The 18414-nt window shown below is 38.1% G+C and overlaps 1 protein-coding gene across 1 annotated transcript in view; it reads right to left on the reverse strand.

Annotated features, from left to right (window-relative positions):
- The window catches only part of LOC131665521 (uncharacterized), a 271982-nt gene that overhangs the window by 65318 nt on the left and 188250 nt on the right, over window positions 1–18414 (reverse strand). The window contains exon 5 of the mRNA XM_058937443.1: window positions 14620–14769. Coding sequence (XP_058793426.1) covers window positions 14620–14769 — 150 coding nt within the window. The remainder of the gene's footprint in view (window positions 1–14619; window positions 14770–18414) is intronic.

Raw genomic sequence — 18414 nt, forward strand, 5'->3', positions numbered from 1 at the left:
CAAAATTAACAATATCTGCGGTGCTCACTAACCAATACGCTAGTTATTTTCAGCTAGGAATCATTGCCATTATTCGTTAATTTTTTTTTATAGTTTATTTATCGATGTTACAGTGATAAAAAGTCACAAAAACAAATTGGAATGAGCGCGGATATTACAAAACGTCTAATGATTGCATTACACTATGGAAAAAATTTAATATCATTGTGAAAAAATGAAAATAGCCACTTTTTCCTCCGAGTTTGTACCTACTTCAAAGATATAGCGTAAAGCGTTAAGTACGCATGCGCATTATATTTTGGAGACGCCGCCAAGTGCATTCTGGGTAAAATGCATGTGCTCCATTTTGGCGGGACTCGAAGCGTTGCTACAGGAGCCACTGGTGTACCATGGCGTTGACACGTTTTTTCAGCCAAATATTTTAACAGCGTTTAAAAGTAAGTTTCATATAATATCTATAAATCATGCCTACAGGAAGTTTGACGTAGTGACTGTATTTCATTATTTTTCAAAATATTTTTGTCGCAAAGTTATACTTTTATTGTCTGAAAAGAGAAATAGTGTTATATTAAACCGTTGAAATTTCAAAAATATAAATATTCTTTCCAAAGCCACATTTGATTTCCGATTGTATACTTGAGTAATTTCAAACGTAACATTTTTTTTACTACTTCTAACGTCATAGTTTATACGCAAATACATAATTTGTAAAAATATTAAAATGAAGAATACGTATTTTAACAGGTTCATTGTTTGTCAATAATTTAAAATGGAGGGTCAAACTGATAATTGTTTTATTTGCGAGAAAGCGCTGGACAGGACAGATCCGAAAACGATATACAGTTGCAAATCCACTGCTATCAGTCATCTCAGACGTACTAGTCTGAAGAGAAAGGATAAAAAATACCTGCAGGTAAAAAACCGTGACAGCGTCGATATTCATAAAAACTGTTACAGTATTTATATCCGTGAGAGTAGTATAGCTGCATCTCGGAAACGTGCATCACAGTCACGAGATGAAAATACAGATTCGAGCAATGATACGCAGTCTATTGATTTTAGTAAAATGTGTTTTTTTGTGGTTGTCCAGCCGACGATGAATTTATTAATAAAATTACTAAGCAGGGACCAACTTGCAAAAAAGTAAAATTTGTGTCCAAGGCAGAAACCAAGTCGAAAATAGATATTATTATAAAAAAGTACGATAACGATGATTATATGAAGGCAATAGATGTTAGAATAAAAGATGTAGACTTGGTCGTAGTCAACGCTCGTTATCACAGTGACTGTTTTATCAAATTTCATCGATACGCGCTTAGTAGCGGTGTAACTGGTAGACCTATCAGTGAAAAAACTGTTGACATGATCGATTTTATTTCGAACTACATTTTGGAAAATCCTCAAGAGGGTCAGTACTCGTTAAAAAAACTCATTGAACTTTATCATAAAGACAAAGAAGGTGTTGAGAAGCCCAACATCAAAAATATTAAAGAACGACTTGTGCAAATTTTCGGCGATGAAATCCACATATATCAAGCAAAAAACGATTATCATCTTATTTTCATAGATACACTTAACGACGATCTAAGTAATGCATTCGACCAAAAAGATACCAATCAAGAGCATGAAGAGGAAAGAATAATTACGTTGGCTGGTCACATTTTATTGAAACAAATTCGATCCCAACATTATGATATCGAGAACTATCCTGCTCCATCGAAGTTCTTAAATAACCTTGACGACCAAACGCCGCCTTTACTTCAAAAACTGCTAAAAATAATCATTTGTACTCATAAATCCCCGACGCCTGGAAATATGCTCATGTGGAATCACAGAGTAACTATGTTTTCTCACGCTATCGTAGCATCGGCGAGACCTCGTTCATTTGTGTCATCACTTTTGTTGGGCGTTGCAACACTCATGCACCGCAAACACGCATCGCGAACTTTGATCGACACTTTATACCACCTCGGTTTATCGGAATCATACAGCGAAACCGAGGATGCTTTATCACGTAAGCCTGAAAAATTGAATTTGGAAGGAACGTATATTCAAATGGTGTTTGACAACGCAGATCACCAGACTGGTACGATTGATGGTAAAAATACATTTCATGCGACTGGCGGTATAATCTATGTAACATCTGCCTTATCAGTAACTACAAATAACTCTGTACCGAGACTAGCGCATAACGTAGAAGTGAATGGCAATTTTGCATTTACGCCTGTTTAACCGTACGTGAAACAAAAAAATTCAGGTTTAAATGATATAATTCTACAAAAAGTTAACAGCTCGCAAGAAACTTTCAAAGTTAATATTACATCAACGTTTTCTTGTGTGTTGTTAATAAATTTTTCAAGCTTGAAAATAGTTTAGGTTGGAGCGGATTTATAGAGCAGTGTGCTCGTGAGAAACCTTATGAAATTTTGAAAGTTGTACCTGTACCTTTTATTAACGCATTGATAAGCAATTACGATACTATATATACTGTTATGTATGAGGCAAATGCTCGTTGTGTTGCAAACAACCAAAAGCATATATTTATAACTATTGATTTGCCTCCATACCAAAAGGCTATTGAAGTTTTCTACTGTGTGAAAGGAACACCACACGAAAAATCCATATCACGTGTAATTTTGAGACTTGGACAATTACACATAAATATGTCATTCTTAGGCTCATCAGGTCAAATCATGGATGGAAGTGGTTTACGTGAAGAATTTTGTCAAATCTATGCCGAAAATTCCGTCGATAAAATATTGAATGGCCATGCTTATTCGAGGGCTGTCAGAGGTCACACTCTCGTCCAATGTACTCTTATTCAGATTATTATTAAATCAATGAATCTAACACCTGCAGAAATAGAAAAATTAACAGAAATTTTGAAAGCAGTAGGTACTGGAGCTTTCCACGAAGTAACCGAACAAACGGAATATCGTAATATTTATAACAGATTCAAGAAGCAAATAAATGTTATTGAAGAGTATGGACCGACAGCGCAGCTGTGGCTTCAGTATATCGAAATAATTGAAATTCTCAAGTTGTTTATCGAAGCCGAAAGGGTTGGAGATTGGGATTTACACTTGTACGCGGGACGACTGATGTTGCCGTATCTCCATGCAGCTGGCCACTTATCTTACGCAAAATATCTACAACTTTACTTGCAAGAAATGTCAGACTTGGAAAAAAAAATGGACCCATTTGAATTTGAAAAATTTACAAACTTGGGATATTTCACAGTAAGACGAACAAACAAATTTTGGTCTGGTATTGCTACTGACATGACGATCGAGCAGATGCTCATGAGGCCAATGAAAAGTAGTGGCGGTTTAACTCATGGTCGAGGAATGTCTGAAAATGTGCTCGGTCGTTGGGTCCTGTCATCTATTTCGACACTGCATATTGTCGATTTAATGGAGCAGTATTGTCATGTGCAATATCAATCGTCTGAACAACATGTAGACACTTCAAACGCAAGAATTTCGAGGGATGAACAAGATTTGAAAAAATTATCATTATTTTTTGAAAATCATTATCCGTTCCCGAAAACCGATAACATAATGTCAATAACCAGCGGTGTTATTGGCAATGAAACTATCAATTGCTACAAAGCTCTCGAGTTAGGAATTATCGCGATGAATAGAATGGAAGGACCTTTTGGAAATATAAAGATGCAAAGGAAAAATAAAGTGATCCCTTTGAAAGCTGCTACTTCCTTAGTTAAAATTTATAGGGAGATAGTAACAGTTGATTCTAGTTTGATATATCAACGAATGATTCTTAACATAACAAGTGAAGAAGATAGGCGAAAGTTTTTACGCTATGAGCTTGCACCCTACCCTCCATCTTTATTCAAAGATGGGTTAATGAGAAAAAACGAAAAATCGGATTTGTATCAATTGTTTGACGAATGTTCTGTTCTTCCGACGAAAGATATTGTATATGTTATCGACGGTGGATTGCTGTTGCACAAAGTGATTTGGCAATTGAACAAAACTGTAAGCACGATCGTTAAAACGTATGTCGATTACGTTTTGAAATTAAAAGGTAGAAAAGTAGTAGTTTTCGATGGGTATTTGGATGATACGACTGCAAGTACAGAAGGGTATGAGCGATTAAGGCGTCAAAGCAAAAATTCATGCTGTGATATTTTGATTGAAAGCAATACTAAACTAACAGTAACCCAGGAAAACTTTTTATCCAACGGTACCAATAAGACACAATTGATTGCATTATTGTGCAAGCAATTTAAAGAAAACAATATTGAAACTGTTATTGCTAAAGAAGATGCAGACAAGGAGATAATCAATACAGCTATTGGGCACAAAAAGAACAATATCAATTGTAATGTAATAGTGATGGGTGAGGATGTTGACTTACTTGTACTTTTAACACATGCTGCGGACGAAGAGATTTACTACTTGAAGCCGAGTAAGGGACGAGTGAAGCCAAAAATTTTTACGTCGCAAAGTTTTAAACATAAGTCATTAAAAAATATCATTCTCTTCATTCACGCATTTTGTGGCTGCGACACGACGTCTGCATTTTGTAGCAAAGGAAAAAAAGCGATAGCTGGAAAATTGTTAAAAAGTTAACATTACGAAATTTTCGTTACATTACGAAAGTTAGTCGTGAGTTTTTACGATCCCGACGCGACGATTGATGATATCAAGAAAAATGGATGCGAAGTAGTAAAAAAATTATATAGCACATTGAAAGAAAAAGACGACTTGGTTGAGTTAAGATACAAACACTTCGAAAAAGCAAAGATTAAAGCTTCTCTGAAATTACAGTCTTTGCCTCCGACGCCGGCAGCTGCTGAACAACATTGCCTCCGCGTTTACCATCAAGTTCAAAAATGGCTTGGTAACGACATTCAAGCGAATGAATGGGGGTGGTATGTAGGCTCGGGTGTATTGAAGCCGAAGTATTCCGATGAGTCGCTTATTCCGGAAGAGCTTTTGATAAAAGTTTCATGTAAATGTAAAACCGGATGCAAAGAAACTTCGCAGTGCAGCTGTCGTAAGCATGGAGCTACGTGCACGCAGTTATGTACGAATTGTGATGGCAGCTGTACGAATGTTTCTTCGATAACATTAAACGAAGATACATTTAGTGTGGAGCCTGCAAATCCAGCTGAAGCGTTCGCAGAAAACATACAAAGATCAAGCGACACCATCGACTATATGACGAACGAAAATAGAGATGACTCTGATGATGAAGATGACGAAGAGAGTGATCGAGAAGATGATGATGAAGAAGAAGAAGAAGAAGAAGAAGAAGACGAAGAAAGACGAAGAAAAAGACCCGTAATAAATAGAGGAAGATAATGAACGTGAAAATGAAGGTGAATACATAGAAGAAGAGAAGAGTGAACATGCTGTGTCTAGAAGACGTCTGGGTGGTCAAATTGCTCATGTAGTAGCTAAAAAAAAAAATAACTGCGTAAAATGATTCTACTTAAATAAAAATATTTGATTGATTAATATAAGGCATGAAAAGCGTATTGTAGTCGATTCGCGCAGTGTATGTATATATATATATATATAATCTGAAAATGTAATAAAAATGTTTTTAAGAGTATTTCTCCTTGCAAACTTTCCATGCCTCAATCGTAGTCGATTCAACTATAATAAAAAATTCCCATCAGACTCTAGCGTACTTCGATTATTTATTGATTTTATTGTACGCCATTTGTATGATAATTAAACGTTCTGTAATATCCTCGCTCATTCCAATTTGTTTCTGACTTTTTATCACTGTAACATCGATAAATAAACTATAAAAAAAAATTAACGAATAATGGCAATGATTCCTAGCTGAAAATAACTAGCGTATTGGTTAGTGAGCACCGCCGATATTGTTAATTTTGGATTCTCTTCGGAATAAAAGAAAATTGGCGAAATCGGACCAATAGTCAGCGAGAAAATAGAAAAAATTTTCCGCGTATTCGATTTGAAGGCGCTCGATCAGTTCTGAGCGCGCGACTCAGCTGTCTTCTGCTACGAAAGGTCCACGTGACCGCCTGGGTCGCTTCGCACGATTCGATGAAATTTAATGAAACTCGAATGATTCAAGTCATTCCGAATGATAATTTTGAAATCGATTAATTTATGAAATATGAATAAATTATGAATCGATAAAAAAAGTTCCAGCGGAGTTAATCAATTTTATACGTCAGTCGAAAATTGTGCATAAACAAATTGTATATAACTAAACGAAAAATGAAAATCACAGTACCTGCTCAGAGTATGATGTAATACAACTCTCTAGGAAGCGATTGATTGGTCGCCGACCGCGGTAGGACATTATTGAAGTAAGTTATTGCATTTAGCAATGAAGCCCTTTTTATGTAAATAATTAATTTGTTGGTCACAGGAATGCTTAAGAAAAAAAAAATCTAGCACACTCGTCTGCATGAAGCGCACTTTTCCAGTCATTCTGAGTTGAGTTTTTCATCATATTGCAAAAAAAAAAATTATTGATAAATCACGTCATTTCAATGGTTTATTGTTAATAACTAACCAACTTATTGATCGATTTTAATCGTTGACCCCTCAATCGACGCGGATTTCCAACACCTTAAAATGGTATCAATGATGTGCATTTGCTGCCCATGCAGCCTGAGCTATAGCTAAAAAACTTGTTTATGACCTATATTAGCATTGTTTAAACAATCACTCCGGTAAAAATAAGCAACTAAATCTTCAACATTCGATTCTACGTTGGCCCACTAATCTTTTCCAGTCGTAAAATCGCGGGTGTGTTTTAATTCGAAAAATGCATTACTTGGATTGTAGACTGCCTGGACTACACCTCCTCGACCCTGTAGCAGTAGTGAGCAGCGTTATCACAGCCTGTAGTAGCAGCGAGCACGGATGTCGTCTTCAAGGATATTGGCATCTTCGAAAAAGCGAAGGTACACACGCGTCGCGAGTGTCAGATTGCAAACGTACACATACATGCGAGCGAAAAAGCGCGCGCGAACGCGTGTAGCTCCCGCGTAAACGTTCGATTCCGCGAATCAAGTGACGGTTATGTATGCGGCAGACACCTTTCACAACAATTTCTCTGAACCTCCTCTTTGAAATTAAGCATTATTTTTTTGAAAAGCGTGACAACATTTCCTTTTTTTTTCAAGTTTGGACTTTTTTGCGACTTTGTACAAAAACAATTTTGTTTTTTATTTCAAGCGAGCGATACAGTAAATTTGTTGTCTTTTTGCGTACAAAAGGAGAGATTTAATTCGAGGATTTACAAAACCAATTAGCCCAGGTGAATCATGCCATCGAGGCACTGCGCGTTGCACAGCCACCTGCGCATTAGCAACAGCCTCCCGCGGCGCCCGTAGATGCACCACCGGTTTTCGCGAGTTATCGTCAACCGAAAATTTTCAGGCGAGGACCCAAACACTTGGTTTCTCCAAGCCGAAATCACCTTGTGAAATGCCGGCATCACCTTGTCCGCTACTAAAGCCGATTTCATCGCGGAAAAGCTCGATATCGAGGCGCTACAGATGGTTTCCGAACTCCTCCAGCAAACTCCACGATCGGACAACCTTTACAAACTCGTATATGACAAGCTCGTCGCCGCCTACAGCTCGTCCGCTGAGATCCGCCTGCGCCGAATGATGAAGGGCCAAGTTCCTACTACCGGCAAACCGTCGCTCATTATCACGCGTTTGAAAGCTCTGAATACGGGCGCCAGCGATGACATCATCCGCTCCGTTTTTCTCGAGCATCTTCCAGCCCCCTGCCGTGCTCGTTAGCCGTATCACAAGTCACCGCTCTAGACACTTTACGCACCATGGCCGATAAGTACGCAGAATCGGCGGACGCCGATTCCAACTACATCACAGCCGTGAATCGCCCCAAAGCCCCCACATCTCTCACGAAGCTCGAAAATTAAATCGCCGAGTTAACGGCCCAGGTAGCAAAGCTGCAAGCTAGCTGCAAACCCCTTAGACGCAGCCGTTCGCAATCTCGTGGTCGCGGTACATGGAACACGAACGGTCAACAGTCTCCTACTTCGGAGCAGGCCACAGGACTCTGTCGCATACACAAGAAGTACAGCGCAGACGCTCGCAAATGCATCCCGCCGTGCTCTTGAAAAAAAGAGCATCCTCATGTCGATGCTGCCGGCGACAACGGTTCGTCCAATCGCTTCCATATCTAAGACCGTGCGTCTGGTTTACGAGGTGTGTTCAAAAAATAACGAGAATTTTCGTTTTATGAAAAAAATATTTATTTATTCATCTACATTAATGTTGTCGCCTTCAAAGTAGTCCCCTTCGGATACAATACACTTTTGCCAACGCTTTTTCCAATCCTCGAAACACTTTTGAAACTCGATCTTTGTAATAGCTTTTAGCTCTTTCAGCGATTCTCTTTTAATGTCATCTATGCTTGTAAAACGACGGCCTTTTAATGTTCTCTTTATTTTTGGAAATAGAAAAAAGTTACATGGAGCCATATCTGTCGAATATGGAGGCTGAGGCATCGTTACAGTTTCGTTTTTGGCCAAAAATTCACGAACAAGCAATGAAGTGTGAGCAGGCGCATTATCGTGGTGCAAAAGCCATGAATTGTTTTGCCACAAATCCGGGCGTTTTTTTCGGATTGCTTCACGCAAACGACGTTGAACTTGTAGGTAGTACTGCTTATTGATTGTTTGACCTTGTGGCAAGAATTCATAATGCACTATGCCATTAAAATCGAAGAACACAGTGAGCATAACCTTCACATTCGACCGCACTTGTCGAGCCTTTTTCGGTCTTGGCGATCCAGAATGCCTCCACTGGGACGATTGAGCCTTAGTTTCGACATCATATCCGTAAACCCATGTTTCGTCACCTGTTATAACACGTTTTAGTAGTTCTGCATCGTTATTGACTTCATTTAGCGACTCCTGAGCAACTTCCATTCGCCGCTGTTTTTGTTCGAAATTCAACAATTTTGGAACGATTTTTGCTGCCACACGTTTCATACCCAAAACATTCGAAAAAATTTGATGGCATGAGCCAACTGATATGCCAACATCATCAGCGACTTCTCTGATTGTGATTCGGCGATCGTTCATAACCATTTCTTTCACTTTTTTCACGTTTTCATCGGTTGTTGATGTGCTTGGGCGTCCGGGTCGTTCGTCATCTTCAACGTTTTCGTGGCCATCTTGGAAACGCTTATACCACTCATAAATCCTTGCTTTACTCATAGCAGACTCACTATATGCCTTTGTTAACATTTGACAAACTTTACTACACTTTATTTCATTTTTTACGCAAAATTTAATACAAATTCTTTGATCCATTTTTTTTCACAAACGAAAATCGCCGAGCTCGAAAAACACGTCTAACGTTAGCGGCTGCCACTTAAAAAGTAAGCAATGAATATTGCTGAAAATTTTATCGTACTTCAGGGGCATGTGTACCAACATAATAAAAAAAAATTTTATACAAGCGGACTCTCCAAACCCGCGAAATTTAAAAATTCTCGTTACTTTTTGAACACACCTCGTACATTTCCTCGTCGACACTGGCGCGGAAGTTTCGCTGTTGCCAGTCACGGACAAAAACGTGGCACCCAGTACACTCCAACTGTTCGCGGCAAACAACACACCTATCAAGACGTACGGGGAAAAGCAGCTCACGCTCGACCTTCGCTTACAACGTCCCATCGTTTGGAAATTTCACGTTGCAGCGGTCGCCGCTCCCATAATCGGAGCAGATCTGCTTAATTACCACGGTCTTGTCGTTGACCTGCATTACCACAGATTAATCGACCCGATTCGAAATGTGTCAAGCGACGGTTACCTCATGCCGTATGAGATTTCTTCTGTCAGCGCTCTTGACCACAGATGTCTCCAGAAGTTTCGAGTTCAATACCCGGAAAACGCATAACTTCCCTTGAAGTTTTCCACCACATCGAAACCACAGGCCCTCCGGTCGCCGAACGAGCCAGGTGCCTCGACCCCGAAAAGTACAAGGCCGCTGAAGCCGAGTTTGACGAGCTTATCAAACAAGGCATCTGTCAGTGCTCCAAAAATCCTTGTGCGAGTCCTATACACATAATGCGAAAGAAAGACGGAAAATGGCGTATTTGCGGTGATTACCGTCAAATTCTCCATACCTCATTTTCACAACTATTCTGTGAATCTGCACGGAAAAACGATTTTCTCAAAACTCGATCTTCATAGAGCTTACTATCAGATTCCCGTCGCACCCACTGACGTCATAAAATCCGCAGTCACTACACCCATCGGTTTATTCGACTACGTTTTCATGCCTTTCGGCTTCCGCAACGCCGTTCAATTGTTCCAACGATACACCAGACAAGTGCTTCAAGGTCTGGATTTCGTTTTTAACTACCTTGACGACATTCTCGTCTCGTCCGTCGACGCAGACGAACATGAGAAGCATTTGCGTATCGTGCTGGAACGATTAAAGCTTGCAGGCTTGAAGCTCAACTTGACCAAGTGTGAATTCGGCAAGAGCGAGCTCGTCTTTTTGTCGCACCTTATCAACAGTGAAGGCTCGAAGCCCACTGACGTAACGGTTTGTGCGATCGTCGACTTTCCAAAGCTCAAAACAATTTCTGCTCTTCGCTTATTTCTGAGCATCATCAACTTTTACCGTCGTCATCTCCCGCACGCGGCTACCGAACAAGCGCCGTTGTACGAATATACACACAACGCGCGCAAAAACGACCAAAGGCCCGTCGCTTAGACTCCGGAAGCTGAGCGAGCGAGCTGCGAGCAGCTGATCGACAGTGTTTGGCGATCTATGGGATTCTTCTCCCGTGAATTTAGCAAAGCTCAGCTAAGTTACGATACTTACGATCGTGAACTGACTGTAGTCTACGAGGCAGTCAAGTATTTCAAAGACTTCCTCGAAGGCAGAGACTTCAAAATTGTGACTGATCACAAACCGCTTATACAGGGTGTTCCATTTTAAAGGAACCACCCCGAAATTTTCGACGGTTGGCGTTGTACAAAAAAATTGTTCAGACAACAGTTGTTTGGGACAATGGGGGCAACCTTTCTGTGAAATCCGATTTGACCTTGAGATTTATTTTCAACGTCATTTGAAGGTCAAAGTCATTGTTTGAATAGGAACCTATATTTTTGATCCCGGATTCGGAAAGAGCGGAAAATTCTACGTTTAGATAACGTATTATGTGTGGGGTTCCGTTACCCCCCCCCCCCCCCGCCTAAGGTCATGTAAGGGTCAAATTTATGATTTTCTTCATCTATGCACAGGGATAATCGGGCAAGGATAAGGTTAATTGTAATAACACAATAACTCCAACACTCAATAACTCGATAACCCAAATAACCCCAATAACACAATAACCAAGAGATATTTTGAATAAGGACCCCCATTTTTTATCCTGGATTCGAAAAGAGCGGGAAATTCTACGTTTAGATAAAGTAATATGTTGGGGGAGCGGTTCACTCCCCCCCCCCCATCCCACCGGGGCAAGGGTGAGGTTAATAAGGTATTGATTACCCAGCCAGTGAAGGCAAGGTATTGATTACCCAGCCAATGAAGGTAAGGTATCGATTACCCAGCCAATGAAGGCAAGGTATTGATTATCTAGCCGGGTATTGCGGGTAATACCTTGCCGCAGCACGAAATCGGCCTTGATATGCCCCGAGAGACAACAGAATATCAACAATTTCGTTTCTCGAATAATCCGGCATATTCCCTTCTTTTAAGTCGACTAAGAAAATTACACTTGAACTATCCTGAGAAGGACTGTTCGCGAATCACTATTGTCATAAACAATACTAAAAAAGTGTTATTAAACAATTTAGTTGAAACTTTGTAGGCTTGTCCGGAATCACACCAGAAAAAAGAATGGAAATAACATGTTATCCCACAAAATGGAAAATGACACTTCTCATAAAGGCTTTGAATACATGAAGTCGACTTTGAAAATCAACCTGAAGTTTAAGCTCAAGGTCACTGTTGTTTGACCCTACAATTATTTTGGGATATATTGGGGTTATCGGGTTATTGGGGTTATCGAGTTATTGGGTATTGGAGTTATTGGTTTATTACAATTAACCTTACCGTTGCCCGATCATCCCTGTGCATAGATGAAGAAAATCATAAAGTTGACCGCTACATGACCTTAGGCGGGGGGGGGGGGGGTTATTGTTATGGTTAGGGTTATTACAAACAAAAACCACATATAGTATTAGCGCAACTTATAAAGAGATTTCCCATTCGTGCCTGCTCTTTTCGTGCTCGTAAATCCGTCGAAAGTTTTTATAACCGCTAATAGTAGTAAAATGCTCGAGTTTTCTCTTATTGCTGAGACGTGCCATTAGGCTATTTTTCGGCGACACGTGTGCGACAGAAGCGAGGTAAACACAGACCGTAGGCAATAAATTATTAAGAGAGACAAAAAGGAAAGATGATGGTCAGTCTCCGCGGTCGAGCTATGCCGTTTTTTGGAGATTACCGACGCACACCCTCGAAACAAATTCTATTGGGTTTTCCCGACATGCATAAACTCCATCCAGAACATTGATCTAGTTTTGTATTCTAAAGGTCCAAAAGAAAGCCGATAGGCCGCTTGCTGTCAAACGCACGGGGACGCCATTGCAACTGTACGCGCGCCGAGGCATCGTTTTTTGATTAGTACACACGTCTTTCGATATGTTGGTCATTTGAATTTTTAAGTCTGATTTCTGTAGAAAAAACTTTTCGGAATCCATTGAAACAAGAATTAAAAAAAATACTACTTCTGAGTTATTCGCAATTATTTAACATAAAACTTAATAACTTTTGCCCAAAAAAATTACATTTATTCTTGTAATGAATTAGAAAGATTAACGTATTTTAAAATAAGTTTAACTTCGATATCTTTATTACTTATTGAAATGTAGCTTTTCGAAAATTTATCATCATTTTTCCTTAATAGTTAATAACTTTTGGTATAATTAATAGTTCGAAAAAAAGTATAGGAAAAATTTATTTCAATATTTACAATTGTGTGAAATTTTTAAAACAATCTGTGACCTAGTTTTGTTAGGCTAGTGAAATGGCCACGAATCACTCATCTACTAAAGTAGAGAGAACTTTTCGTGCACACCTCCAGGTCTTGGGGGCATTGGATTTCATTGGAGGCATTGTTAGCTGCAGTTACAATAAATTGATACTTGCGTAAGATCAAATCTCTCAGCCACCACCAGATATATATATTGGTAAAACACGAAATAAATACGACAACTTTTTTTTATTTTAAACCATGCTTGATGTTTGCCAATCGTTGACATCGATCCTATTCATTCTGGTAAGAATTAATTTTTATTTGATTTATCTTTTGCTTGATTTCGCGCACGTTTTTAACACGAACTGTATGCGCTATAGTATCTGGTTATCTAGTAGCTAATTGAAGCAGCAGTTAACCTCGCTTCGGGGGACAATTTCGTTAACAATGATGAGTATTATTTCGTTCGAATGAATAATCATTATATTTCACCCATCGTTACACAGTATATCAAACTAATGTTATTTAAATTATTCCGTGTTTACACTAATTTGACCAAGATTCGAGAGCTTATTTTCTTCCATGAAAAAGACTTCATAAAAGTTACTTAAATTGTTTTAATATAATTCCATTTTAAAGTAAAATGAACCACCCTTTTAAACTTAAAATATAAGTGATATCTAAAAAATCAATAAAAAATAACCTTTTATTTGACATTTTGTGATTTAACTTTCCTTGAATAAGAATTTTGGTAGAATTAATATGTACATGTAACATGTGGAATAAAAAAGTAGTTAAACTTGCATGCATATAATATAGGTAAGATATATGCTAATAAGATCAGGTAAATCTCAAACATGTTCTTGTTATAAAGTAAAATATGTGATTAAAATTTTTGAATATTACATAGAGAATATTAAAAATGTTGTATAAAAATGTTGAAAAGAAAACTGAAAAATTTGATTAATAATCCCGCTTAAAAAATCTACATGCATTCTATAATGAAGCTATGTCAGTAATAACGGTATTAAACGTCATGCAATCTTTCAAGATCGGAAAATATAATTTCGTTGAAAGTTTTCAAGGTATATTATATTAATTATTATATTAATACCGTTTTAGTTATATTCATATAATATATGAGCAAAAGTTTCTATAAAATAATGATTAATAAAAGCAGTGTCTTATAAAGTAAGGAAAATAATTCATCAAAAGACTCGAAAATTTTAAGTATGTTCATAAAATATAAGAATAAAGTCTAATTAAACTTACAGTTTGCAGTAGAATTTTACGTTACATAATTTGTTTTAATTTTGAAACTGACTAGATTCCTTACTTTATGATGGAACAGTTAATATTTTTGATGTGAAATAAGTTCAAATCAATCATAAGGAAATTCTTTCAAATCACTTTCTGAGAAACAGCTTCTTATTGGTAAAAATAAAAAAAATTATATACATTTTTAAGTAAAAACGAAATGATATAAATGATCATTGGTGTGAAAAAATGAAGCGTGTTAAAACCTGTTTTAGTCAGTAGAATTTATCTATATATGATTTATCTGTTTGTGTCTATGCATGCGTACTCGTGTGTGTATATGTGTGGATGAAGCAGCTCTTACATGATCAATGTTGATTTCTCCTTTATACATGAACTCGACGAGTACCTTGATGTCAGAAAATTTAACATCACGCATGATCACTATTGGATCTTTTTCCTCGTATTGAGACAAGATTGTATCGAAGTACGTACTGCACGCAGACAGGACCACCTGCGAAAAAAAGAATATAATCTAAGATAAGTTTATTATTAAATTAGATTGGAAAAAATCGTACCGATGCGATAAAAGCTATTAAATAAGACTGAGCATAATGTGTCATTTATGTTTTCTAAGTAAGGAAGACTTTCCATTAAAATTACAAATCGATATGTAAAATTTCTATTTGGAAGCGTGACTTGTATTTGAAAGACCTTTTTTTTGTTATAAAAAATTATAAACATACCTAAATTTTGCGACTACCGAAATATTTGGTTTTCTTAAGTTTTCCACAATATGTCAGTTAATTTTAAAAATATGGGAAATATTTTCAAAGCTATTTAAAAGATTTATATTAGCACCATTTTTTCTGATAATGCAATTTTAATAAAATTCTGTTTATGTTCCTTCTTTTAGAAGTAGTATATTTTAATTTTTCTTAGATTTTATAAGAAAATAAAATAAAATTCTTAGATTTAAAGCCTGACTCCCGAGCGCTTTTTTGTCAGTTAATGTGTGTATAACAGACCTCTGGAAAGGGATATAACATTTTTTAAGTTTTAATGGCGAGAGTATAACGGGATAATATAGGGATAGTGTAGTTATATAAGACGTTATACCCGGCATCTGGTAGAACTGAGCAAGCGGGTTCCCCGACTTCGTCATTTCAGTATATCAGAGTCCAGATGATATCTTCTTTATTAACCCATTAAGACTCAGGTTAAAAATGTCAGTGATAGCACCCAACTAACTACGCCGTAATTTGCATAATCGAAAAAAATTACTCATGTTTCTTCTTGTGTTATTTGCAATTGTTTATAAGAAGTTATTTAAACAAATAATCATAAAAATCATTATTTTTAATAACTAATCGCAACAATCGATTATACGGGAAAAATCACGAAGAATACCTATGACGTTTTTGCAATTGCATGTTATTACCGTTTTACACCAACAAATTGTCTTTTGAGGAAGAAACGTGACAGAGATTTTCTTCATGATTTTCTCCGTATAATCGATTGCTGCAATCCGTTTTACAGAATAATAACTTTTATGATAATTTTTTTAAGTAATTGTAAATGACAAAAGAAAAAACACTGGTATTTTTTTTCAATTATGCAAAGGATGGCGTAGTTATTTGGATGTTATCACTGCCAGTTTTGGCCTGAGCTTTAATGTGTTAAAGCTGTGGGAGCGTATAATAAAAAACAAGAAGTTGAAACAGGGTGCTATGGACTTACTCGAGTAAAGAATATTCTTAGTAGTAGCGGTGACAACAACCAAAAATATTCACAAGAAGATAATAAATGACTATACTGCATTATGTCACATATGAGGCACCTGATTAAAAGCAGGAAGAAAAACGCAGAGGCCACCTTCCAAATGGAGCAGGACAGAGCTCTAAAGCAAGTAGCACAAATAAAAGAAGGGAGCAAGAAGATACCAACACCTAGCTCTTCCATACAAAAAAGGACTACAAAAGTATAAATTGTGGAGGACTGCAGCGGTCAACCAAACCAAACTCGTTTCTTCAACAAACCTTGAAGAAACTTTGAAAACATGCGAGCAGATGTATAAGTCATCATGCACGAATTGTTTGTGTTTAACGTGGCGCGTTGTTGGCGTTGGTTGCAAAATTTTGAAGTGATGCCTTAGCATTTCCAAGAACGTCGTCAGGGTTGATGATGCGTTGTCCGTGAAAAAGAATTCTCCAGTCACCCTTATAGTTGTTCCCAGTAGAAGTTCTGTAACGGATGATTTTATGCCTTCCTTGTACGACGTTCGCAATCCTAATAGGACTGTGCGTAGTAGATCAGTCCAGCGCGACTGCGGCTGGCAAATTATTGCGGCTTTTTGGGTCCGATGCCACCGTTCAACCATCCCAATCGATTATGGATGATACGGGGTTGTCCAGATTCTGGATGCACGGATGATTTTGCTAGAGCTAAAAAAAGTGCTGACTCGAATTTGTCGTTAGCATCAAGGGAGTTCTGAATATCTCAATCCAGTCTGCGTAGAATGCTGCCGCTACCGTTTCTGCCTGCATGTTTTTCATCGGAGTCCCTTGCGACCACCTAGTGAATCGGTCAATAACAGTTAAACAATATCTGTCTTCATATACTTGTGACATGATAATGATGTCCCGATGGAGATGGCAAAAACATGCTTCCGGTATTATTATTTTCCTTAGCAGAGTGCGGGTATGTTGATCAATTTTCGCACGTTGTCAGACAATGCGTTCTTTTGCCTATTTGACAGCACCTTTCCTGATTTCAGACCAGACGAATTTTTCTTTTAACTTTCTGCACGTCTCGCAGCTGCTCGAGTGAGCGAAACCGTGCACAACCTGAAACGTTGTTCTTCTTAGTAATGACAGCAGGTAAGGTTTTACCGTACCTGATGATATATCGCATTACAGAGTAACTTCTTCTATTTGAAGTAGCTGCAAATGGAGAGACGTAGTCGTCTCTTTGTCGGGAAAGGTATTCGGAGATTCCTGTGCTTTACTAATTGTCCTTGCATCTAGCTTCGTTGGCGTAGTGATAGCATAAAATCCCTATCTTCGACTACATGTACAAAGTTTTTTAACGTTACAAATACAGCTATAAGTTTCCTATCATACGGACTATACTTCTTCTCTGCTTCGGATAGTTTCCTTGAGTAAGAACCGAGTGGTACTCGCTTACCGTTTACTACTTGTTATAACGATCCTCCGATTGCTGACGACGAGACATCTGTCGAGAGCATAACGACTGCATCAGGGCGGAGGAAGCCATCGTGGCTTTTGCTAATGATTTTGTAGTTGACTCGAAGGCTTAAGTCAACTCTAGATTCCAATTAATTTTTTCTTGTCCCTCTTTTTGGCACCTTTTAACTTTCATTCAGGATAGCCTGGTCTGTCGCTTTTCCTTGCAAGTGCACCCGGAAGTAGTTTACCGCTCCTAGGTACCTTCTCAGATCCCAGATCGTCTCCGGTCTCGGATAACTTAGAATTGCTTCGACCTTTTCTTCTGGTGGTTTGAACTCTTCTGCACTAACAGAGAATCCTAGAAAATGTACTTTCTTTTTAGCGAAGTGACATTTTTTACTAGTATTAACTTTTGACTGAGCAGTATCTCGAGCACCGTTTGTAGCTGTTGTTCCTGCTGACTCGTTGACAAAGCGAGAATGTCGTCGATGTAGGTTGTTACAAAGTCTAAGTGTCCAAATAAGCTGTGTATGAACCTTTGAAAGGTTTTCGTTGCGTTTTTAAGATGTTCCACAGTTACCGTTGGGGCGGAAATTTGGCCTTCAGTTGCGACGAATTTTGCATGGAAACTGTCGATTAGATGCTTTATTTCTGCGTGCGTTTCGTCGTCTGCTAGTTGAGCTGGAGACAAGACGAAAATTGTAGAACCTGAGCCATCTTGATTTTTCCTTCAACACCTAACTCAAAAGAGTCATCTCATTAATGAGCCGGTGTCTCTTGAGATCTAGAATTAAGCCATAATACGTGAAAAAATCGGCTCCTAAAATAGATGTTTTTACATCAGCTTATATGAAAGACCAATTAAAATTTCGCATGAGACCCAAGTCTATTGGCAAGACTTTGTATTAAAACGTTCGGATTTTCAAACAATTTGCGGCTGTTAATTGCGGCACTGTCTCTGCCTCCATAGC

This window comes from Phymastichus coffea, unplaced genomic scaffold (genome assembly GCF_024137745.1).
Source record: "Phymastichus coffea isolate CEN01 unplaced genomic scaffold, Cenicafe_Pcof_1.1 PCOF00003, whole genome shotgun sequence".
NCBI lineage: Eukaryota > Metazoa > Arthropoda > Insecta > Hymenoptera > Eulophidae > Phymastichus > Phymastichus coffea.